This window comes from Equus quagga, chromosome 9, assembly GCF_021613505.1.
Source record: "Equus quagga isolate Etosha38 chromosome 9, UCLA_HA_Equagga_1.0, whole genome shotgun sequence".
In the NCBI taxonomy this organism is placed as follows: Eukaryota; Metazoa; Chordata; class Mammalia; order Perissodactyla; family Equidae; genus Equus; species Equus quagga.
In genome coordinates this window covers 14,960,030-14,986,439 of record NC_060275.1, presented here as the reverse complement: position 1 = coordinate 14,986,439, position 26,410 = coordinate 14,960,030, and the positions used below count along the sequence as shown (strand labels likewise).

The window sequence follows — 26,410 nt, the reverse complement described above, 5'->3', positions numbered from 1 at the left end:
AAAAAAAAAAAAAAAAAAAAAAAAAAAAAAAAAAAAAAAACTAGGACAAACGATCTACCGGCGGGAGGCGCGGGGCGCAGGCGGCGGCGCGGCGCGCCCCAGCCCCCCGCCGGCGGGGCTGTCCCGGGGCCGGGGGCCGGCGGCGGCGCCAACTCCCTTCTGCTGCGGAGAGGGCGGCTGAAGCGGAATCTGTCCGTGGCCGCCGCCGCCTCGTCGTCGTCGTCCTCGTCCTCGTCGTCGTGCTCGGCCGCCGCCGCCTCGCACTCCGCGGGCGCCGCCGGCCTGTCCGCCTCCTGCTCGGCCTCGGCATCGCTGTGCACCCGGAGCCTGGACAGGAAGACGCTGCTCCTGAAGCACCGGCAGATGCTGCAGCTGCAGCCGTCGGACCGGGACTGGGTGAGGCACCAGCTCCGGCGGGGCTGCGTGCACGTCTTCGACCGCCACATGGCCTCGACCTACCTGCGCCCGGTGCTCTGCACGCTGGACACCACGGCCGGCGAGGTGGCCGCCCGCCTGCTCCAACTGGGCCACAAGGGCGGCGGCGTGGTGAAGGTGCTGGGCGCCGAGCCGCCCCCCGACGCTGGCCCGCGGCTGGCGCCCGCCGAGCCACGGGACCCCGGGCCTCCTGCCGTCGGGGGCCCGCCGCGCGCGCCTCCCGTCGACCTGCCGCTACCCGGCGGCCCCCCGGCCGGGTGGGCGCGCCGAGCCTCCCGCGCCAGCCCCGCGCCCTCGGACTCTAGCCCCGGCGAGCCGGGCGCCCCGCGGCCCCTGGACGGCGCGGCCGCGGGCCCGGCCTCGGACACCGAGAGCTTCAGCCTGAGCCCCAGCGCCGAGAGCGTGTCCGACCAGCTCGACCCCTACAGCAGCGGCGGCGGCTCCGCCTCGTCGTCCGAGGAGCTCGAGGCCGACCCCGCCCCGGCCCCGACGGGGGCTCCGGTCCAGCCCTGCCTGCCCGGCCGCTCCGCGCAGCCCCGGCCCGGAGCGGGCGCCCGGCCGCCTTCCCCGACGGCCTCCCCGCCGCCGCCGCCGCAGCCGAAAGCGCCGAGGGGCGTCGACGGCCCGGCCGGGGCCGCCCGCGATCGACTTCGGGAGGAGAAGGCGACAGCAGCCGTGGCCCCTGGCCGCCCCCCGTCGACTCCGGGTGGGCCCGGGGCCACCCCGGAGAAGGCGCTGCCGCCGCCCACCCTGTACGTGCAGCTGCACGGAGAGACCACCCGGCGCTTGGAGGCGGACGAGAAGCCATTGCAGATCCAAAATGACTACCTCTTCCAGCTGGGGTTTGGGGAGTTGTGGAGGGTGCAGGAGGAGGGCATGGACTCGGAGATCGGCTGCCTCATCCGCTTCTATGCAGGTAAGGAGCTCCCCTGCGCTGTGACGGGCGCCTGTCAGCACTTCCAGGCACCGAGAAATGAGTCGAATGGCCGTCCGGTGGCCCAACCCGAGAGGAAGCGCAGGTCCTCGGGAGTCTTTGTTGCTTCTTTATAGCTTTCCCGTGCCATCTGTGTAATACTAAATTGAGCAATTTTAGAGTCCGCGAGTTGTGTCAATCTTGAGGGTTCAGAGGTTGGGAAGCGAGGTGGAGGAGGGGGCCGAACCACCGGGAAGTCGGGGAAGCAGAGACTGGAAGAGGCAGTGGTACGTTCAACAATGAAGGTGCTGCCTTCGGGCCTCTCCTCATGGCACGTTGGCTTTGAGGCAGTTTGGGATTTTCAGGTAAACTATCGCGTGCAGTTAGTACCAACAGAGGAAAATGAGCACAGAAGCGCCCTACAACACTCTCCCTACGTTGGGCTATCCTTAGTTGCCATTCTAGCTGTGATATACCCCGGCAGCTCCTTCCTTGTCACCCAGTGCACTCGGGCGGCCCTCTGTCAGGCTTAATTGCCCATTTAGTCCTCGTTAGAAACTTAACAGATATGATCCTTTTTAGTGATACTTTTCCCCAGCGCTTTTTTGCTTTATTTCAATCTCCTCTGCAAGTTTGATTCTTGCATCGAAAGTGATTCTGATTTCCACCCTTTATAGCCAGAACTGACCATTGCAAGGTGGCTTGGAAAAGGGATCACAATAAGACTTTAAGTGGTCAGCCTCTTTTGAGATGTGATCTAAAATCCTCCTCATTCTTTTTTCAGTTCTAGATTAAAATCCGTTTTTATTTTTCTATTATTTGTTCATTCCAGCGTTATTGAGATATAATTGACATTAGATCAAATTCTTGACTAGGGGTAACTAATGTTTCTCTTTTGCTTGAAGGCTTGGTGGATACTAAATTAGGGATCTATAGATCCTGGTTGTTCTTTTGGAGGTTTGTAAGTTGTTTGCATCCTTTTCTTCCTCTGGTTTGAAGCATTATGTTCTTAATGATAAGCACTTTTATTTAAAATAAAGTTAGCATAGCAAAATTAAATCGGAAGAGTTGTATCTTCTCCAGCTTTACTATTCTAGATTGTAGGTGATGGTGGAAAAATAATCGTACTTGTAACTTCATTAAGCTGTAGCCATTCTTTCTAATTTAATATGTTTTTGGTCCAACTTGTGTCTTAGCGGCAGTTTAGTCAGTTTGAATGAAGAAATCTTTACTCTCACGTTGAAATATGCAAGACCAGTAGAATTCCTGGTGAGGTGTTCCTCTAAGTTTCAAGTTTTTCTGTAATTCAGGTGGATATCTGATGGATTTTTGCCTTATAAAGAAAATCATATCATAATACAATAGCATTTGCAGTGTCTGAAGATAATGTCCCAACTGAATGACATGCCTTTAAAAGTTTATGGCTTTGAAAATAGGTGTGTATTCTTTTTTTTTTTTAACATAAGAGCTACATCTATGTCATTTTCTCCGGTAGCTCATGTAATTTGTAAAATAGTTATTTTACAAAAGCATTATATGGTAATCGTACTTGGAATGAGAATATTTTGTTAACATGAGAATGTTAAATGCCCTTATAACCAAACTAATTACATTGAAGGAAATATATATAAAGCAGGGATATGTTAAATAAACAGTATTGAACATATTTTATATGGAAAGAGCTCTGCATCCCTTGTTTTCCTCATGATTGAATATGTTGATTACAGTAAATGTCCATGGGATAGGTTTTGGGTGTCATAGTCATGAAATTTATCTTTGAATCTCGTCGATTGTCTCTTCCAGTGTGTCTAAAATATTCTAGGTGGATGCTACACAGTTTTTTTTTTTTAACTTATCTCAACAAAAAAGGGACAAATTATCTTTGGTTAAATCTTAAATTTCTGGTGTGGTCATTTAAATCTTGTTGGATTTTTGTTTATGAAAAGCATTAATTGTTACTTCATTCTGAATTTATTTGCTTTATTTCTGTATGCACAGCATAAATACATAGATGCCTCTGTGTATACGCTCGTAAAAATGACTAGTAAAATGGGAAAGCCACACACTGACCTCTTCTTGAATGTGAAGCCGGTGTACAGGTGTCCTAGAAGGAAGATGCTTGATTGTTATGAAGATGTCTAGTTGCTTATTTTGGTTTTTATACCAAGTTGAAGTTATTTTAAGTCTAAATTAGTGTATCAAATGTCTGTGTTGATATTCATTTGCCATTGAACAAAATTTAGCATAGAGTGAGTCCACTTGAACTTTTGCAAGGAAGTTTAGTTATTAATGAACAAAAGGGCCTTGTTATAAGGTGGTCTCGCTAATTATGGGGACGTTGTCAAGACTTCACATGTAATGAAGGTTTGCACCAAGCTGGAGGAGATTCCTAGAAATTACCCCTATGCTGCAATGGAATGCAGCACACCCAACAGGGAACTGTTACATTTTGATGGTAATTCTTTTCCCTAGGAAGAAGAGAATTAGTGTTTGTTTTAGAGGACACCCTTTAAGGAGGTGTGGTTTACCACATTTGTTTTTATAATTTTACATATAACGTACTCTTAAATTTATTGCTGCGTATCTTTTTGTTTATATGTGTAGTTGAAGTTAAGGATAGAGTAGGAAGTTGCCTTTGAGTCCTTTTGAATCTTTTCCTATATTTAAATTGAGCTCATTACTTGCTGTCCATCTCATTTGTCTAGGCAGCTGTTTTTTTGAGAGGTTCTTGTCCAGCAGAGAACTTTCATTCTCAGGGTGACCTTTCAATTAAATTTTAGTATTTATAACCTGATTCAAGTTATTCTTAAAAGGCTTTGAAAGCCATTTGTGGTTGCTTTGAATTTTTAAATACTTATTTGGGTAAAGTAAAATGAAAGTAATGAAGTAGAAGGCTTTGGACAAAAGGTACTATCTTATTACCAGAGTTGTTAATGAAAACTTAGTTTCAGAATTGTTATTGCACCTATCAAGCAACCAGATTCTTAGCTGATTTAAAATATGAAAAAATTTAAGTGGCTTTATCTGAAGTTAACTATCTTAAGTATGTTAAGTACATTAAAATTTAATTTCCTTTTAAAATCAGTCATAAATTTTCCCTGAAAGAGAGTAATTTTAGGTTAAAAAGATTTAAGAGTTTAGATTGCTTGATGTAAGTTATGGACTTCAAAACATTAATGAGCTTGTGTTTTGGACTCCCTGGGGAGTCTGAGTCATTGATCAAGGGCAGTATGAAACTATATTTTTTGACTCTTTTCTATTACCCTTTAGATTTAGTAGTCTAGCTATTTCAGTTCAAATTGTCGTAGAGGGGAAGGATGTTGACAGAATGGGGAGCACACCCCCTGTGCCTAGTGAATCTTGGACAAGGTATTTTTATGTGTGACTTCTTGGGATTGCTCAGGAGAACAATCTCCTTACCCCTCTCATATTCTCTTTTTCTCTTCTGGAAATGATCAGACCTTACATGGTTTCCTACGGGGAAACCAAGAAGGGGTGGTTCAGCATTAAGCTGTAATATTGACGAGCAGGCTCTTATTACTATAATTACAGCAGTATTGGGTAACGTGGTATGAACATGTGACACTAGTGTGTGCTTGAACACTCCTTTTGGTTTTAAGAACAAAGGGTTTAACTTTATTTTTTTATATTTAAATTTTATATTTGTTGTTTTTGATGGAAAGTGCATTCTGTCATTTCCTTCATAACTGTGGTGTGATGACGTCTATTAATATGATGGGTTTATCTTCAGAAATCTTAAAGGGCTTTCACAGAAATTATCTCATTTGTCCTTTCAGAAGCATTTTTAGGGAGGAGTTGGTGTCAATCCTCCTTTCACATAGAGAAACTGGTGCACAGAGAGGTTTGACGCTCACTTGTGGTTTTTCAGTCCTTGGCAGAGCTGAGAAGAGAGAGCTTGGATATTCTGTTTTGCAATTCATATCACTTTCCATGAAACAATGCTGAATTTCATTTACACTTGAATTTTTCACTTGGTTAAAAGCATTCAGAAAATAGGCTATTTTTGTTGATAATGAGGTGATATTATCCTCTAGTCCAAAGTGATATTCCTCGTGAAATGTGGATGGTTCTGTTTTTATCATGCTGCCTTTAAAAATGTAAAGAACCAAAACTGGCAAATCAGTAGGCAATACAGAAAATATATTAAAGTGTTCTAAATATTCTGGTTGCAAATAGTCATACTTGCATTTAAGTTGATATGAAATTAAGTTTACCTAATGATGCTTTATTCTCTTATTCAAGCATATCTCATTTGTTAAACCTTAAATCTTCATTGGGTTTAGAGAATTAATACTTCATCTAAAAAGTGGATAAGCTTTGAGGGTGGAGGTGTGACAATTCCGTTCCTTTAAAACATAGCCTTGCTTGTAAGGCTTGAATTGTATTGAAAATACTGATTGTGAAAGAAAGGTTTGTTTAAACCTTTCATTTTAAAATAGAATTATTTCTCCTTTTGTGATCATTAGTGCTTTATTGGTGTTACTATGCTATTGTACAGTTTTTGTAATTCATATGTTATATAGAGCTAGAGAGTAAGCTATTCTCCCTGAATTTCATAGTTATTCCTAAAGTGGTGCGTCTTTTGTGCTCATTGAAATAATTATAGGGAGTTTGTAAAGTTTCTGTGTTGACAGTTGTATCTTTTTGTTAAATCAACCACCTTAAAATGATTGGTTATCCAAAGATTATTAGTGTTTTTTGAAGTGTAAGGTGTTTTTGTTGTGACTTTATTCTCTTTCATTTTGAAACTCTGAATTTGATTTATTGGTAACATAACATTCCTTGACATTGTATGTGATCCAAGCCTTGAATAATATTTGGCATTTTAAACATTTGTTGAATTCAATTTGTGGAATTTTGTGAAGCAGCTGGTGGTGTATGCCCTGATTCTTCAGCCTTCCATCCTATTTGGGTCCCCAGGGATGTGTTAAACACACAGACAGCACAGAGGCATTTCTCCCATGGCAGGAGACTCTGGATGTGCCACATACTGTCAATATCTTCTGTTTCACGTCAGTGAAGCTCTCTGTGGGTTTTGAGAGATCAGTTCTCTCTCAAAGTTTTCTTAAGTTAACAGGTGTCCCCGCACCCCCGCATTCAAAGGTATCTCTTACCTCAGCTCCGAGATGAATTTAATGAGACATCTGTCAAATGAGGCATCTTAGATTTAATGATTTTGTTTTGTGCCAGGGTTGAACACAGTTCAGACTATCTGGACAGGAGAAGAGTTTAATTGTTGTACTGTGAAAGTGGAGCGACCCTGAAGCCACTCAGTAGAAAAGCATTTCCTTTAAAAACGCTTGACATTTTGAAAAAGAGAAAGAGATGTTATCAAAATGTCCAAAACAGTCTGGGAAAATGAAGCCTTTTTTAAAAAAATCCCGCCTTTTAAAACCCACTCCACCCCTTTAATCCCAGGCATCTGGTACAACACTGGTAATGAGGGGTTTTGAATCTGGCCTCATGTCTCTGTGCTTCTAAGGAAAACCATTTTTTTTATACTTACCTTTGGTTTTCTAAAGATGGTATGATTAAAACAAAACAAAACAATAGACCATGTGGATTCTTTAGACATATTAGGTATTTATGACATAAGTCTGTGTCACTGGTTGTGTTTGGATTTGTATGAAACTTCAGCTCTAGGCTTTGGAAAATTTTGATAAGTTGAAACTCAAGGATCTGGAAAGAATAGACTTTAACGATACTTTGATTAAAGAACATTAGAATATTTAGTTAACTGAAATAGCTCTTTCAAGTTGTGTGATATGATATTGTGCTTTAGAATTGAGCATGATAACAGTTACTAGTTTGCTGAAGTCTTGTTATGTTATTACACTTTGATTTAGAGCTGATTTTGTTGTATGTTATGTATATAATATATATATCCCTGGTGTACCTTTTAGTATGTTAAATGAAACAAAGCAGACCATCTCATAATGCCACATTCTTGCTGAGATAATTGTTTCCCTGTTGTATTTTTACATTTGAGACTGCTTTAATATATTGTAAAATGTATTTAATGGTAAAGTGTCTGGTTGAGGTACAAGTCCAGTGGCCTCTGAGTTTGGAACCTAAAAGTTCTATAGGAAATGGAGAGAAATACTCTATTTGTGGGTTGTGTGTATTTTATGAGTTTGTAAATGTCAATACTTTAGCAAAAAACAAACAGAAAAATCCAGAATTTTTGGTATATACTTTCCCAAATGAAGCTTGCTAAAAGTAAAGTAGTTTCATTTCTAGTTATGTGAAAGCATTCAGTTGAAGACTGATTAAAATTTGAAATAATTTTATTTTGGACCATTTCAATAATGAGTGAAAAATCTAATTAGAAATTTGAAGTTCGAGGTAATTTGAATTGGTTGATTTTTATTTTTAGGTTTTTTTCCTGCATTCTTTTCAAGTGGGAAGAGTGTTGTATTTGTTGCTGTCTCTTTCTTCTCACTTATACATCTGAGGAAGAGCTGTTGGAGAATGAATCTTTTCATATACTTGCCTCCATTCACAATATGTTAGAATGTTTGGGCTTTCTTTTCAGATATGAAGCATGTTTTTAAATACAACAAAAGGAAATATGGTCTATACTTGTGTTCATTGCCTATTTAATAATTATCTGGAGTTTACAATCAGTTCACTCCTGACATATGGTCCAAAGTGTGACGTTTCAGACACAGACCAGTTTTTTGCCTTTATTGCTAATTATGAGAAATATATTCCAAATATTCCTAAGGAATTCTTTCTTTGTTCCCATCCATCCATTTTGAGAGCTCGTCGGGCTGTACCTTAGTGCTTGAATGGGTGCTACATTATGGTTCTTGAGTTTGGCTGATGTGTCCTGGGGTTGAGTGAAAGTAACCTTGTTCTTTTCAAAAACAGCTTTGGGAAATAATTTGTATTGTCTTATCTCACACTTTGGGAGAAAATGGTCTGTACTTTGAAGAAACTAGTCTGAGAGTTGGGAAACTTGGTATGACTTTGGGCATTCATTTCAGCCTATCCTGGGCTTTGCTTTCCTCATCAGTAAAACAGTGAGCTTGGAGTAGAATAAATCTAAGATCTCTTCCAACTCTTAACATTCTGGTGCTCCATTAGAGAGCCTGTTCTTCAAATTAGAAGGACTAAGAGTTGTAGTTGTTTTAAGTTCTGTAAGACCTGTCCATGGGTTTAAAACAAGTCAAATCCCCTGCCTTTTCCCAGGGAGAAAGGAATGGATTTGGACCTAATATACACAAGCCAGCTGAGGTTGCCAACCAAAGCAGACTACCTTTTTGGTGTAAGTTAGGACTAATGACAGAATAGATAATGTTTGATTTACCCTCTCCCTGCCAGCCCTGCTCCTCAAAGCAGACTTCAGCATGCTAGAGATGAATTTAAAGAAATACATCCTTTTTAAAGTTAACGTAAGATTCTTTTCTTAAGTTGACTTATAAAGCAAGATACTTTCGTCAACCAATTTATAAAGTTTACTATACTGATGACTCTGTATCCAAATGTACAAAACTTGCTGGTTTGTTAGCTTTAATCACAGTGAGCTGTGAGCCTGTCTACTTCTGCCTAGAGTGAGTAGAAGAAAAAACCCTTAAAGAAAATGAAATTTTCATATGGTTATTTTGATTAGATTTAGAATTTAGGATCCTGTAGAGATTCTAACCTCTGTATTTTTATAGATGGGGAAAGCAAGTCCATAAGGGTGAAGTGGTCCAAGATCATTGATCAAGTCAGTCTCATAATTAGGAATAGCACTCAGGATTTGGATTATCTGTCCATTCTTCTTTTTCCCCCACGCTATGAATTTGTATACTTAATGTCTTTGGAGCCTCCTTATATTTACTATTCAAAATGAAAGTTTAAAAAAATGGAGTGTCTTACACATTTGGTGGTTTCTCTATTACTTCAAGGTGTTTCTAGTTTCTTTTCATTCTAATCAGTGCTTTTGGGAGGTTGCATATCCCTTTGACAGATTATATGGAGCGAGCTTCTAATGGAATAGTTGGGTGTTTTAAATGCATAGAGGGAAATTAGACTTTGTCAGTGATCTTCTTACCCCTTGGGGGATTTATACTAGAACTTTAAAGTTGACTGAGAAGAGTTACAGTGATAGGAAATCAGAAAGTCAGTGGTGATTTGTCTAGTACTTTGAAATTGAAATTATTAGAAGAATGGAAATACTGAAAAAATAAATCACTGAATTTTTTTTAATATTTGGGAGAAAAATTTAAGAATAGATTTTGAATGAAAAAAATTCCCATACAGACATATGTTTATTAAAAGGATACAGTATTCATTATATTCTTTATTTCAGCAATTTTTTTGAAAGAAAAAAACATGTCTTCTCACAATTAAATGCACATAGCTTATTCAGGTACACCTACAGTTCTACTTTTGTGTGATTTAAAAAATTGAAAGAACTTAATTCAGTAATCTTTGGGCTTTTGCTGTTTGCTGGTTTTGGAAGTCTCTATTATGAAATCTGCTACTCCTTTGAATATCTCCTCTCCCTCTAAAAAAAAAAAGAGAGACGGAGAAAGATATATCCTAATCCTATTAGCAAAAAGACAGTTTGTGAATCTTTTTAGGGGTGAGAGAGGGAGATTCCCTTTTATATTAGGTTTCATTTTAATCATTTATCTTAGCAAAAGTTTTCGCTTCCCTTATATGGAAGTTAATCTCCTGAGTCAATTAATTCCTCAGAGATGACTGAGGAAGGAGATTTTTAAAGTGCAGAAGCACAAAGGGGTAAAAATACATTGCATCTGACATACAGAATATGTACTCCAGATGCTGAAGCAGAGGAGAAATTTCTCTTGATGGTCTCTTAGAGAGGGGGTATGGCTAGGGGCGGCTGACAGTCAGTTTTATGTAATAAGGATCTCTCCTTATGGGAAGATGTAAACACTACTGTAATTCGAGGAGACCTGTTCTCTTTCTTACACCTCCCCACCACATATGTGATACGTGCACACACATATGTTCTCCTTTGAGTGTTGAGGTAGGATGTGATGGGAGGTGGTAGTCATATTTATGGATGGGAGGGGGTGGTTGGAGTAAATAGTCTTGGGGGGGAAAATCTCGATTTAAAAAAATTGGCAGTTCTTAATTATGTACAACTTTTTTTTCACATATTGGTAACATATTTCTTTTGTAAATAGCTTGTTCATATCCCTTGCCTCTTTTTTTTGGATATTTGCCTTTATCCTACTAGCTTATAGATTTGTTTCAGGGGGTATATTTAGGGAAACTAGATTGTTTTTTTGTTTGTTTGTTTTTATTTTTGGTGAGGAAGATTGGCCCTGAGCTAACATCTTTTGCCAATCTTCCTCTTTTTTTCCATCCCCAGAGCCCCAATACGTAGTTGTATATCCTAGTTGTAGGTCATCCTAGTTCTTCCTAGGTCATCCTGTGGACGCCCCCACAGCATGGCTTGATAAGCGGTACTTAGGTCTGCGCCCAGGATCCAAACTGGTGAACCCCGGGCCACTGAAGTGGAGTGTGCTAACTTAACCACTTGGCCACGGGGTCAGCCCTGAAACTAGATTTGTTTTATAAGTCACTAATATTTTCTTTATCTGTTAACACTTTTATGTTCATCTTTTCCTCTAGATAGTCAAGGTTCTGGGTCATGCTTAGGAAAGCCTCCCCATCCCAAGATTTAAAAAGTTTTTTCCATGTTTTCCTGTAGTATGTTATAGTTTTATTTTCTATGCCGAAAATTTTAACCTATCTGTTGTTTAAGATAGGAACAAGGAAAGAACAAATTGTCCCCACGCTTTTTATTGGATAATTGAGTTGTCCAATTGAGTGAGTTTTTTCACTGATTTAAAATGCCGCTTTTCCTGAGAGCTTACACCTTTTTTTTTAACTAACAGGCAGGGGTTAAAACTTATGATATAGAGCAGTGTAGGTTTCGTAGCTGTTTTGCATTTGTTGAGGAAAAATAGGGAGAAAGGGAAAGATCTTTATCTGACTTCATTTCTTTTCTTTACTCCCTAATAGCTGTCTGTCACTGTTGCTTTCAGGATGACGACTCTTGTCTTCTGGAACGTGGATGTATCAGGATACTTCTTTCCTGTGGATACTTTGTCATCCCTAACTGGCTGGGGTGGGAGTGGGGTTTGCTAGAGTATAAAATGCTGCTTGGATGTGGTTTCTTCCTTTACGTATTGGAAATTATATACATTGGAAATTTTTTAGCGGAGACATAAAGCAGTGATTCCCATTCTCCAAATTTTGAACTCTGAATAATTTAACTTGGATTAGGCAGCAATCTGAGCTGCTTATTTATGCTGAAGAAATTCCTTTTTTCCCCTCCTGGGGAAATTCTGGGGACTACTCTGAAGGTCACTGAAGCACACGTGATTCATCTTTTAAATAGAGAAAAATGAAGACTAACATACCCATTGAAATCAGTAGTGATCCTGCCAGTGGTACCTTGAGCTTTTCTGTAGTTGACCTGAGAAGGGATTTGCATGCATAGTCATGAACTGAGATGACAAGAATATAATGCAGAATAACTCCGTGATGAGATAGCAGAAAATTGTGATATGGGACCAGTGTTCTAATGGTACCCGTCATACTTTTGTGCTATGAGTAAATGAACTCCCAGAAAAGATGAAGTAGTTTTAGTGGGGAGGGAAAAGTAATGGATGGCAAACATTGAAAAATCAAATTAGAACATCTACCACCTTTGGTAAGCAGGCTTTCATGGTCTGGTGACCAATTCTTAGTTATTAAGTGACCACAAGACAAAAATACTACTGCTGGATTTGATGGCCTTATACGAGTCCGTCTGGTGGAGAACTAGGTTTCTCTTCTGCAGGCCTTTAGTTGTGTTGTCAAAGTTCCAAATCATCTTAGCTGGAGAAGACTTGAATGCTTAAGGGACAGCTAAGGGGACAATCTCCAGGCCCACTGCCTGAAACAGTGAATGAAGTAAAGCTTCAGTTGTCAAACTTATTTAGGCGTTTGCGAGTAGCATTTCTTTCTTCCACAATGACAGTCCAATAATTTGAAGAAACAATTGCAAAAGAATTCACCTGCCTCAGCATCATTGTATCCTGCTGAATAATGTTCGAGAAATTGAGTCGCATTTTGTTATTTAGCAAACATTTATATCATCCTTACTATGTGCTAGACACTGTTTTAAATGCTTTATAAATGTTAACTAATTTAATCCTTGTAACAACCCTATGAGGTAATGTTATCACCCCAGTATTGCGATAGAGAAACTGAGTATAGAGTTACTTAGTAACTTTTGTCTGGATTTGTACAGCAAGCAAGGCACAGGCAGAATTCAAGTCCAGGCTTCTGACACTAGAGTTAACTAGTTAACTATGTAGTATGTAACACTTCGATTTACTGAATGTGGAAAACGTCTCTAAGAACCTTCTGGGGCGTCTGGGCATAGCAGCATTTGGAAAGCTTAGACTTGAAGGAGTTAAGGCCTGGACTTGAGTTCTGGCTCTGCCACTGACCCCAGAGCTCTACTTCCTTCTTTCCTTCTCTATAGAAAGAGATCATCCCTTTGTGCTTCCTGAGGTTGTTGAGAAGATCAAGTGAAATGAATGGAAATGCCTAGGACAACAGTGCTAGTTGTTATAAACCGAGCCCTGGTCTTAGGGTGGAAAGAGCGCTGATGGAAGAACTAGAGACCTAGATTTGATTGTGAACTGCTTCTTTGCTTGATGGGAGATCTATAATGAACCCCTTAACCTCCTTAAGCCTCATTTATTAGAGAGAGAGGGAGAGAAAAGGTGGTAAAAAAAAAAAATCTGTCTCAGAGAACTTTGTGAGGTTCAAGATTTGGTGATATATGTGGAAGTGCTTTGTAAACTGTGAGATGTTATACAAATGTAGTGTGGTTTTATTATTTTTAGCAATAGTAATTGCCACAAATGTTAATTAGAGTTAATTGGGGCTCATTAGGGAAGATGGGATATACTTTTGCTCAGTGACACTGGCAGACTGTACATTTTCACTTGTTCATTGATCTAGTAATTACTGTATCTACTATGTCAGAGGTGCTTTTGATTCAAAGGTGACTAATTTGAATTTTCTAGGATCCCTTGAAATACTTATAGATTTGAAGGCATGTTTGTGGAAATAAAGAAGCAAGCCGCTGTTTACAATACAAAGGTGAAAAGTGTTCTGACAGAGGCCCAGTGTTCACAGATTACTGTAGTAGCAGTAAAGGAGAGAGGCTCCTAAATCCACTGTGTAACTTCTAAATCCCCAAAAGATTCTAGAGGCAAATCTTGAAGGACCAGAAGGAGTAGACTGTTGCCGTAATTCTGAGATGCTGACTTGTTTGAGGAGCACCCATAAATTACTAGTTCAGAGTCCAGTCAGACTGAATTTAGGATTAATAAACTCATCCAGCTTAATCCTTTAAGATTTACCAGGTACCCTTCTCTAGGCATCTAGGCCTTTTTATCCATGTGAATCGTTTGGGCTCCACTTGATGTCATAGTCTGTGAAAATCTAAGTTCTGGGTTTTGCTTTTTTGAAAAGAAAATGCAATTGTGCACATGATCAAGGTTGCCCTGAAGCCTGGCAGGGGGCCTACATACACTTGAAAGACATTCTCTTCTTTCTTTTTTTAAGGCCTGGGAAGGTTTTGCTTTCCTTGGGTTTAAGGAAAGTGCTGTGTTTGTCTTCTGGAGGCAGGTGTTTTCTTTTAGTGTAGTGCACATTAGTGTAAAATTTGGAAAGTGAGGGATTGGTCACAACCTGGGTTAGGTTTAACTTTGCCCATCTGCTGTCTGGATCTTCACTGATGAAGGAATTTTTAAAGAAATTCTTTCTTGTGAGGAAAAACAGCTCTTAAATGTTCATATGAGCAAAAGTAGCTTTTCTGTGCATGGCTGTAAAATCTGTACTACCTATGGCAAGTTGTCTTTACTGATGGCCTGTTGTGAATCTTTTTGAAGTGAAAGGCAAATGTCTCTGTGAAATATTGTCTCATGTAGTAATGTTGAATGACAACAATGGGGAAAAAAATCTTCATTTTACTTTTTATGTTAGTTTTAAAATTATGAAAAACACCATGGTAGAAAAAGGTTATTCAAATCCTGTCTGACTAAAAAATAAGTCACGCTTCTAATTCACGTGAAAATACTTCCAATTCAGATCAATCAACATTCAGGTTAATTACCTGCCAATGTGTATTTTCCACTGTGATTAGCACCTTTCTGTGCCCTGTGACAGATTTTTACAGAGACCTCAGTTAACTCATTAGAGCATTATCAACACCCGACAAGCTGATTTTCATGGGGAATATTGACAGAAATGTTAGCATCCATGTAGTCATAAGGAGAACAGTTACCTGTCCTTGTGATTACAAAGTGGACACTCAAAATCCCTTGCTCTATATCCAAGTCATGGGAGGGACTTGGTGTTTTTAACAAAAACTGAATGGTATTGTCTCGTTGATAAATAAGTACATGATGACAGAAGTTGTATAAACAGATATCTTGGAATTGCTTAAGATAATGTCATTCTGAAGATACCACACAAAAATCCATTTCTGAGAGTAGGGATCCTCTTGTAGTTAATACCTTTGGAATGTTTACTTTTATCATGAATCGGCTTGCAGCTGCTAATACAGAATTGGGAGCAGTCATTGCTTCCTGCTTCTGTAGATGTGCACTTGATCCCGCCCCCACACCCCCATACCAAACACCAAAACAATACAGTTGGCAACCCTCTTGGTTCTAAGAAACTGATAGATTGACCCGAGTGGCATCAACCTCCAGATAATACTGATGGATAAAGGGAAGTAGTGGTGTTCATTTATCTTTAAGGTACTATCATAAGCACAACTACACTACCCCCTGCACAATATCTTCTTCATCTTTTAAAAACATTTGTAATATTGGAGTAGACTAAACCAGAGTTGTCTGTGGATAGTTAGTAATTCAGAACCTGGTGAATGTGATAGTTGAAGTAATACCTGCTATGGTATAGCTTTACCAGGCTTCTTGGGTGAGAAATGGATGACAGTGTCACGGATATCCCAGGAATGGCATAGAATCTGAGCGCTGGAAGGCACTGGGGGCATCTAGTCCGGTTTATTAGCTAGCATAGAAATCTGTGCTTATACATTCCTGACTGAGAGTCAAGCATCTGCTTGTTGACTACTTGCTAGGCACTTTATTCCAGGACAGCATTGAAGGGAGTCTTGCTCTTTGAAGTGTGTCTGTGGATCAGCATCATCAGCATCTCCTGAGAATGTATTAGAAATGCAGAATCTCAGGTGCCACCTCAGATTTAACTGAATAATCGGCTTTTTAACAAGATCCCCAGGTGATTTGTCTGCACAATACAGTTTAAGAAGTACCAGCATTGGGTGAATCGGGAGTGGAGAGATTAGAATTGGAGGAGAGAAATTACTAGGAGCTTGGTGTGGTTCAGTGAGATGCTGAGGGCCTGAACTAGAGCAGTAGCAGGAGGAAAGGAGACAGCTGCAGGCCTTATGCTAGAACTCAGTAGCTAATTGGCTCTTTTGGTGATAGAAACTCAAAGATGACAAGTTTGCTGTTTGAGTGATGGGAGAATTGTGGGTCAGTTCATGAAAGTAGGAAGCAAGAGGTTGTGCAGGAGAAGTCACTAATTAATTCAGTAAAGCTTGAGGAGCAGGCCTGATAGCTAGGAGTTGGTGAAATGAGAATGAATGAAGGTGTATCTCCTGCTCTTGGTATTTACAAATATTTAGCAGTTGAGGACAGATTTTGCTGAGGATGAGTTTGAAATGGTAATGCACATTAAGCTGATTATAATCATCCGTTTAGCTGGTAAATGGACCTGGCTCACCACCCAGCTTCCGGATCTCAGTGGGCCTTCTTGCTTTCTACTGCTTACCATATGTGCGGTAACTCTCAGGAAGGTGATATAAACATTTATGTACCTGGTTTCCTAGTAAGAGCCATTTTTTTCACACTCTGAATAAATGCTGGTGCTGGCCATGGCCATGGACAGAAGTGAAGAGGTCTGAAAAGAGTGTTTATATTAAACTTATGAGGCTCTCAGGATGAATGCCTTTTGAATGTTGAGGCTTCCCTATCTGGTGTGTGTGTGTGTGTAGGGGGGCATTTACATAAACAATTATAATAAAATTTGAAATGCCTAAATGAAGGCATTTACACAGTACCAAAGGAACCCAAAAGCCTGACAAACCAACTCTTCCTGGAAGTGGAATGATCTGGAACGGCTTCCTGGGAAGGATTCCCCGTGTGAACGGGGGACTAGCATTGCATGAAAAGAGCATGTCAAAAACTAAAGCATGAAGGAAAGGGCACGATGTGTGTACGGAGTGGTGAGATGCTCGAGTGGTGGTGTTAGGTGATGAGATAAAAAGTGGGAGATGAGACTAAAAAGCAGGTTGGGGCCAGATGACGAAAGGCCTTCCATGCTAAGGACTTAATTTGATAAGCAGTGGGAGCTACTGCGCATTTTAAAGTGGGTAGTGACATGATTATATTTGTTAACTGGCAGCCAGCTCGGGGATGGAGTGGAAAGGGAGCTGCTCGAGACTTGGAGACTGCCCTCTCCTGGCCTTTAATAAACATGTAGAGCACTCTTTTAGGAGCTGGAAATCCAAAGAAAGAATGTCCTTGCTTCAAGGAGTTCAGCCTAGTAGGGGAGAAAGAAATCATTGCAATCCAGAGTGTGCTGCTTTTGAGGTTTGTATAATGTGGTTGTTGTACCAAATAGGGAATCAGTCAACTCTGTTGCAGTTGGGGTAGGTGGCAGATGGTTTTGACTATTAGGAGGAGTAGACCAGGAGCAGGAGTACTGGATGGGTTAGGGCATTCCTGGCTTGGGGAGCAGGGAGCTGCTGAGGAAGATCTGGACTGGGTGAGCGCAGATGAAGAGTGGCGGACATCGGAGAGTTGTTTAGAATGTAGAACTCTTGGGTCTTATTGGATGATTTTATGTTGGGGAGAAGGAACAGTCTGGGATTTATTATTCATTCCTGAACTAATGTGAGTATGTCTTCCATGTCAGGAAGTTTGTCACTATATTCTATGCCAGGGATATAGTGTGAACAAGACCCACAGGGTTTTGTATGTTATGATGACTTGGAGGTTTCTAGTTTGGTTGACTGTAGTCTTATTAACTAACAGGCAGAATGTAAGAGCAGGAATTGGCTTTAGGGTAAGGAGGAGAGATGGTGAAGTAGATTTTGGATTTGTTAACTTAAGGTGCCTGAAGGAAATCCAGGTATGTCTAAAGAGCTCAGGGATCACCTATATTTAGGTAGTAGTTGAAGTTTTTGGATTGAATGAAATTGCTAGATGGAGTGGGCAGAATGAGGAAAGGGTTGAGGGAGCAACTCTGAGAAATGACTGTATTTAAAAAGTGCTAGTGGATTATGTTAAGTGAAAGAATTCGGATATAAAAGAGACATACTGTATGACTATGTGAAGGCCAGTTAACAGGCAAAACTAATTTTTGGTGACAGATCCTAATAGTTGTTACTTTTCAGAGGGATGTTGATGAGAAGGGGCTTGAGCCATCTGCTATTGATAATGTTTTTTGTATTTTTCCAGGTTTTAGTTTCCTGGGTATAAACATATATGACAATTTGTTGAATGTACATGTAGGGTTTGTGTGCTTTACCAGATGTAAGTTATACCTCGATAGAAGAAGGGAAAAGGTCCTGAAGGAAGAAACTCGAACACTGTTTCTATCCAGAAGGGAGAGAGAGGGAGAGGCTAAGGATGAAGGACGAATGGAGAGGGAAAAATAATCAGGAAAGTCCTGGAAGAAGTAAGAAGGGGTGGAATCATGAACACCCATGAAGGAGTTAACCGTGGGTGGAAGGAGGGCTGCCTATTTCTTTGAGGCTGCTAGGAAGGATGGGTAAAGATAAAGATTCATTTAAGTGACAGTTCAGGAAGTTGGGCCTCAATTTTCTTAGTGAGTTAGAAGGTAAGGAAAAACCAGGTGTCAATATTTATTGTAATATGCTTTTTCTTGAGCAATCAACCAACTAATCATAGTTTATAACCTCTTTTGGGAGTTCATTACTGTGATTTCAGCCTATGCTGAATTTTATGTGGGGTGATCCTTTCTTGGACTAGTGTAAAGCACCTTACTGCACTGGAGGCAAGGGTGGGTAGTAAACTGAAGGTGGAGGAAATGATTGCCACACTCGGTTTTACAGGTTTGGCAGTGCTTGCATCGGGCAGGTTTGTTTTGGACGGTTTTGATACCATGGTTTTGGTTCCCTACTCCCACTCTCTATGAGTGTGGGTCGGGGGTGGGGTAGATATGGAGACATGATGCTCAAAAACCAGTAGAAAATTTGCAACTAGTAAATGACAGAGCTTGAATTGTCTCTTCCATTATATCCCATTTCCCTTCTGTTTGTAAAATCATTTATGGAATAATAGAACTTCTGAGATAGTTTGATTTTTTTTTCCCATGACCTATTGCTTATATATTAATTCAGAGATAAGAGCTGGTTCTGAAGAATGCGTTTTCCATTTCTAGGTTGTTAAAGTGACTTGTGGCTTGAATCTGTTTATGAAGTGAGCATGAAGATGTGATAAATTGTAAGTTTAGATAGATATAAACCAAATTGTATAGGGGACAATCATTGTTAAATAATAAATACTATTTGAAACCATGTTAGGGGCTGGCTGAGTGGAGCAGTGGTTAAGTTCACATTTGCTTTGGCAGCCCGCGGTTTGTCAGCTCGGATCTCAGGCATGGACCAATGCGCTGCCCATCAAGCCATGCTGTGGCAGCATCCCATATATAAAGTAGAGGAGGATGGGCACGGATGTTAGCTCAGGGCCAGTCTTCCTCAGCAAAAAGAGGAAGATTGGTGGCAGATGTTAGCTCAGGGCTAATCTTCCTAAAAAAAAAAAAAGGACAGAAAGAAACCATGTTAAACCTATTGTTTTTCCTCTTGTTGATTGTAGTAAGCATTGAATTTCTGTTTTGTGCTAAGTACTGGGCTAGATGCTGAGATTTCAAATTGTCGTTACTGAAGCAAATGAAAGACTAGCAGTTAGGTCTTTCTTAAGAATATAATTGCCTGAATATTTACTGAAGTATTATATCCAGTTGAAAAGTTAGTTTCTGTAAATTTCTAATAAAGATGTTTCGGGGCATAGGATAGAAACTCTTGAGAAAGAACCGTAATTGTTAACTCTTCATATCAAACATGGTAAATTGCCAAACTCGTAATATTGGAGGGAAAAAAAAGAGCTTTGCTTTTGATTTGGAGAGCCTAGTAGAATGGGAGTAGAGTTGTTTTTATGTATTTTTTTCTTGTTTTATTCCCTTAGGAACTTTATATTTATTGGGCTGGCAGTTGTTGGCACAAAATTTTGTTTACGTTCAAAAGTCACTGATCAGTATAACAGAAACTGTCTTTATATGGGATACTGTCTTTTTTTCTCATCTACTTAGTCAATTCACACAGTTGTAGAGTGCTTGCTTCCAAAAACACAAGGTGCTTTGAAGGTTGGGGGAAGATGAGTCAGACGGATCCTCTGCCTTTTCAGAAGCTTAAGCCAAATTGCACAAGGACACATAATCATTAAACGGCGGAGTAAGACTGTACAGGGAGAGCTCTCCCTTCTCCCTTTCTTACAAATAGTTCTTGAACCTTATGCCTACTACATGCCAGTCTGTAACAAGACAAACACGGTCCCTGTCCTTGTGACTTCACAGCAAGGAGGAGACTTGTCAAACACATAATTGTATAGTAATTGTGATGTGTGCCACTGAGGAAAAATATGTATTTCTATAGCAGTGAATCCTTGTCGTTTAAGCTGAGACCTGAGCATAAATAGTGGTTTAGGGGCTTGGGGTCTAGGGCGTGTGGAAGAGTGTTCCACATGGGGGAATGGTATGTGTGAAGGCCCTGAGGTGGGGAGCCCAGCATGTTTAAGGACCTCGGGGAAGGCCCACTGTGAGTGTGGTGAAGTGAGAGTGTTACAAGGCGAGGCTGGAGGAATAGTCAGGGCTGGACGGTGGGTGTGTGTCATCTGGGGCCAAGTTCTGCCGACATCAGAGTGATTTGGTCATTAAAGGCTTTTTCCCCCCTTTAAGTTAAATACAAAATAGGTAGATATGCCCTCCAGGTTATGTCTGGCTGTGAGGGCCTTATAGGCCACAGTTAGTGTTTGGAATTAATTTTAAGAATAATAGAAAATCATTCCATTGGGTTGTCAAACATTATTTAGATTTGTCTTTTGCAAGGACAGGTGCCATAACTATCGTTTTATAGCTTCATCTTATCAATAGGAGGGATAGAGGGAGGATAAAAGTAACTCTGTCTTTTCTGTATTCGCTTGAGCCTTCTGTTCTGGACACACTCAGAACAGCTCCTCTTCTCCCCTTCCTATGTACACTCTCTACATGTGCCTTCTTCATCTATCTAGCTCTCCCAAGCCACCTAGTTCTTTACCCAGCCACACTGACTGTGCACTGAGAACCGAGATGCTCCCAAATTAGTGGGCCATGGTCTGATAATAAAGGCATAACCTTTTACCGGCCTCACATTCGTTTTTACAGAAAGCTTTGTTTTACCCTCTTTTTGCCCCACCCACACATTTTGCCTTTCTTAGAAAAGAAAAATTAGTACTTCTCGTTGAATGAGTATATAAACATTCCCTGTTGTATACTCCATCTTCCCCTAACTCACCCCCGGCAATGATGAGCCATGCTGAACATCAAGCATGTTTGACTGAGGAAATTAAAAAACACCAACTCGGTTTGTTCTCTTGGCACTTTAGCAGCCGACTTCCATTTTAATGAAGTTGGAATACAGCATTACAATTTTTATGTCCTGTTAGGGGGACATTCACTGAGATTATGCTGGCATAGGATTTCTTTTTTGTACATTTTTATCCATAAATGAGAGAGGTCCTGGGGTCATTTGTGCACAAAGTCAATTATTTTTCAATTAAGGGCAGGTTAATTAGTTTCTTTATAGTTAGTACTGAAGTGATTACTCTCTGTTCTCCTTTTCCCCTCTCTTGGTCTTTATCTTTTGAATTGTTTTCCTACTTTTGATAAAATCAAGTGATAGTAAACAGGAAAGAGGTAAAAATTTTTTTATTTTAGGATTTTTTTTACTTATGGAAAATTTAAAAACATTTTAAAAGGTAGGCAAAATAGTGTCACAAACTCCTGGGTAGTCGTTGCCCAGCATCAGCAATTACTTCCTCCTGGCCAGTCTTGCTTCATCTCGAGCCCCTTCTGCCTGATTATTTTGTAGCAAATCCTAGACATCATATCATTTTACCTATAAATTTCTTTGTACTTAAGTATCTCTAAAACATAAGCACTCTTTTTGAAAACAACCGTAACTCTGTTACTGTAAAGAAATTAACCCTATTCCTATTTTTCAACAAATATTTAGTCACTGTTCATATTTCCAATTGTGTTAAATTTTTAGTTTGAATTATGACCCAAATGTGTTCCCTATCTTGTGATTGGTTTTATGTTTTTTAAATTTCTTTTAATTTTAGGTTATCCTTCTCTCTCTCCCACCCTTGCCCTCTTCCTCTCTTTCTCTTGCAATATAGTTGTTGAAAAAACCAGGTTATCCGTTCTGTAGAGTCTCCCACAGTCTGGATTTTTGTGACTACAGACATCCTGTGGTGTTAACAGGAGTACATTTAAAGTTTGGGTATATACTTTTGGTATTTTTTTTTCTTTTGAATTTTGCTTGACTTTTACTATCTTGATCGGGAGACTTAAGTTGGATCATCTTTTGGAGGACTTGGAGCTCCAAACTGGTGCCCATGTGCTGCACGTGGCTCACAGACCTGTTTTATTTGGTGGACACAGTTTGAAATATTTTTAAATGAATTGCTATCAGTTAAGCATTGTAAAGTTTCCTATTAAAATCAAAATTTCTTTTTTTTCTTTCTCTTTTTAATCAGAACATCTGAGCATACTGGGCTTCTGTGGCAATGCCTGCAGGTACAGCCGATGAGTGGTGGCAGCTCTCTTCAGAGGGTACCTGTCCTCTTCACGTCCCCCTGAGCTCTTCTCTCATGCAGGTTTCCTGCCTGGTCCCAAAGGGCTGGGGGGCTTCTGAACCCTGACTTAGAGCAACAGGAGTTACTTTTATCTGTGTGGGGTTGCTTAAATTCTATGCATGATAGTTAACTTCTAATTTTTTGCTACATGTTTACTCTGAGCTGGTGTTAGAGCTGTTTTTCTTTCTAACAATTGATGTTTATTCAGACAGGAGTCAGAGTGCCAGCTGATTGTACTTTGTGTATCTGTGGTAAGACTTATTTAGTGCATTGTATGAGTTTATTCTCATACCCGTTTGGAGATTGATGTTTGTAGTTTTAGAACCTAACAGAATGCTTGACACTTAGTAGATACTCAATAAATTCTTATAGAGTGAGTGAAGGAGGAAAGGAAGCAGTAAACAAGCTACCAGATAAAACATAGGAGGAGGAAAAAATCATGTAATGAATATCCATGTTTGAGCTTCAGTGCTGTTTATCTCTGCTTCTTCCATTGGCATGTATTATCACAAAGTGACTGTAATTACAGTATGTTATACTACACTATACAATATTAGAAATAACTACTGTATGGATTTGCAAATATTTATCACATACATTAATAACATGTAAGTCAGGGATAGATTTCTTAATGAGAGATTTCAATTGACATGTGGTTTGTAACACACACTAGCTAGGCTTTCCTATTTTGCCCCCCTAAGAATTTGGATTTTAATTCCTCCTTTGGTTTATGTCCTCTGTTAACAAGGACTTGCGGCAAGTGTGAAAAAGGAAAAGGGTACAGCGTGGACAGAGCTCACAGACTTGAGGAAAGTTTAGGAAGTATCTGCTATAATTTAGTAAGGTTTGTAAACCTGGCATGTGGATATTACTGAAAACATTTAAAAATTCTGTTATGTTTTAGAGTTTAATAATCTTATTTGTGTTATACTAATACGTACTTAAAAAAATTATAATCGAGAGGTTGGGTTTTTGTTTTTTGGTATGTGTTAAGCCTACCTGAACTTTTCCTTGCTTACTGACAGACAGCCTTTCATAAAAAGTGTGGGTGAGGTTGAGTTCTGTACACTTTGACTCCAGAAGACTATTTAATTTATCATAAGTAAAAGAAGAGGAGAAACAAATACATGTTACCTGTAGCATGTTCTAGCACAGTCTGAATTCTTATAAGCTAGTGATAATGTATGAAAATGTAGTTTGGATAACCCTGAACCATCAACAAACTCACATGTCATTAAGAATCCAGCTCATTTTACATTTTTTATTGTGAACTGAAAGGAACAAGTTGCATTATTAAATGTAAGGGGTGTCAGTTTCAGAGTCCTTCAGTGGCATATTTGTGGGGGGTGAAGTGATAAACTCTTATTGAAAGTATGTGGTATTTTCACATGAGGTTGTGAGTATTACAGAGAAGTGCTGTAATGTTGACAGATATTAGGGGATTTTTTTTGAGCCGATGATTTTAACAAGAGCAACAATGATAATAGTAATATCACCATTCTGTATTTACAGAATGCTTTACATTTTCAAAGCACTTTCAATATTGAAATGATAATCACTGGACCAAATCTGTGAGAAATTCCTGATAAAAAGAAAAATTCTTAATGTTACTGTTGCCCCTTTTAGTTACTGTGTTTTTAAAAAATTAGTTACTGGTAGTAAACGTTAGCCAATATTTCTTTACTACATAAATATAAAAGGAAAATTATGATAAGAGTCTTTACAATTTGGAGGAAAACTATGATTTAAAGATTTGAAACTGAAGTACTGTACTAATTTCAAATGAACCGTGTCAGAGACAGGCTGTGTCAGAGGTGTTAAATCTATATAGCTGACTGCCGGATTTATTTCTGGGCCCCCAAGGGGAAGACTATAAGCCACGCTTAATGGATTGCTTTATATATTAATAGGTGGAGGAAGATAGTTGGAAGAAAAACTAATTTTTTGTATAGTGAAGTTTCCTCAGGTATTAACACTTGCCTGCTGTTGTTACCTTTTGTTTATGCAATTTGATTTTCTTCTTCGTTTTCTACATATTGCCTATACATCCTTTGAAAATTGTAAGATGAACACTATTTGAATGATGTGCTTAAACAGCAATTAATTTATTTTGATTTTGCCCAAATGATTTTAGCTTTGCAGTATTTCTTTCTTTTAAAATATTTTGTCGTGAGCCATTTCAAGCCTGAAGGTAAGTTGAGAGAGTGATGTAAAGAACTCCTGGGTCACCACCGCCCAGCTTTACTGGGTTGACTCTTAACATTTTTCTGGCTTTGCTTCACATGTGTTTTTTCTCTTGTTTAAAGAAATAAACCTGTGTACACATCATGATCTCAGCAACCTGCCACATGCTTTGTGAGATTCATTCCTATACAACTTATGGTTATTTTTTTTATTAAGTGGTGGACTCAAGTCTTAAATTGTTTGCTGGTGCATAGCAGTGTAATTTATTTTTGCATTTTAATCTTAGATTTATCAACTTTGCTGAGCTTTTGTTCGTTTAGTAGTTTGTATATCTGAATTATTTTGTGCAGTCAACCATATCCCTTGTGAATAGTGGTGGTGTTATTTCTTTCGGGTCTTAGACATGTAATTTCTTTTGCTTGTCACGCTGGCTAGGACTTCCAGTACAGAGTTGAAAGAAAGGGGAGATAGGAGACTTCTCTGAATTTCGTTTCTTTCTTTAAAGGGAATTCATTTTGCCATTTAATTTGATTGAAGTTTCTTGTTGATAAACTTTATAAGGTTAGGAATGTTATGAGAAGTTTGTTTTTAAAATCATGAAAGGAGTATTGATTTTATTGATTATTTTTCTGTACCTAGAGATCTTATGGTGGTGTTTATATTCTGTGGAATGTGATAAATTTACGTGTTTAGATTTTCTAATGTTAAATGATCCATGTGTTCTTGAGATTTTAAAAAATTATCTTGCTGAATTTAATTAGCTAATATTTTATTTAGTCATGTTTTGTTATACAAGTAGAATTGGCTCAAACTTCCTTTCTTGAACTGTTCTTCCCCTATTTTAGTTGCAGAGTTGTACTGGCCCCAGAAGGTGAACTGGGGAGTGTTCCCTCTTTTTGTTTTTTCTGGAACCATTTGTATAAGATGGGAGTTATGTGTTTGTTCCCTGAATGTTTGGTAGAACTTGCTTAAACTTTCTGGGTCTGGTGGCTTTTAAATTTGTGTTTCAATTTATCTAATGGTTATAGCTATATTCAGGTTTTCTAATTCTTCTAGAGTCAGCTTTGGGAAGCTGTGTTTTTCTAGAAAATATTCCAGGTTTGTTTTTCAACATTATTGAAATCTCTACTACCTTTGCAATGTCTTCTTTATATGTGCCTTCTCTTTCTTGTTGGTCTGACTATGGATTTGTAAGTATTATTGGTGTTTTGAAGGAATCAACATTAGATTTTATTGAAATCCATTGTTCCGCTCCCCCCATAGCTAATTAATGTATGCTCTTATTTTTAATCTCATTAATCAATTTTTAGGCATTCTCTTTCATTTTATTCCTAACTAAAGTTGGATGCTTAGCTTATTAATCTTCAGCCCTTCTTTTCTAAGATCGTATTTTAGTCCGTTCCCGGCTGCTATAACAAAGTACCATAGACTGGTGGCTTATAAGTAGCAAAAATTTATTTCTCATGGTTCTGGAGGCTAGAAGTCTGAGATCAGGGTGCCAGCATGTTTGGGTTCTGGTGAGAACCCTCTTCCAGGTTACAGACTGCTGACTTCTTGTATCCTTATATATCTGAAGAGAGAGGGAACTCTCTGAGGTCTCTTTTATAAGGGCACTAATACCATTCATGAGAGCTCCACCCTCAAGACCTAATCATCTCCCAAAGGCCTCACCTTCTAATACGACACACTGGGGATTAGTTTTCAACAGATGAATTTTAGGGGGAAACATGCATTCTGTCTACAGCAGACCATAAATATCTCTCTAATACCACTTTACTGGCATCCCACAAATTTTAATATGAGGTGCTTTAGTTTTCATTTGATAGGCAGTTCATTTCTAAATATTTTTATAATT

The 26,410-nt window shown here is 39.4% G+C and overlaps 1 protein-coding gene across 1 annotated transcript in view; it reads left to right on the top strand.

Moving 5' to 3' along the window:
• The window catches only part of PHLPP1 (PH domain and leucine rich repeat protein phosphatase 1), a 220,530-nt gene that overhangs the window by 711 nt on the left and 193,409 nt on the right, over positions 1–26,410 (top strand). The window contains exon 2 of the mRNA XM_046672022.1: positions 45–1,351. Coding sequence (XP_046527978.1) covers positions 45–1,351 — 1,307 coding nt within the window. The remainder of the gene's footprint in view (positions 1–44; positions 1,352–26,410) is intronic.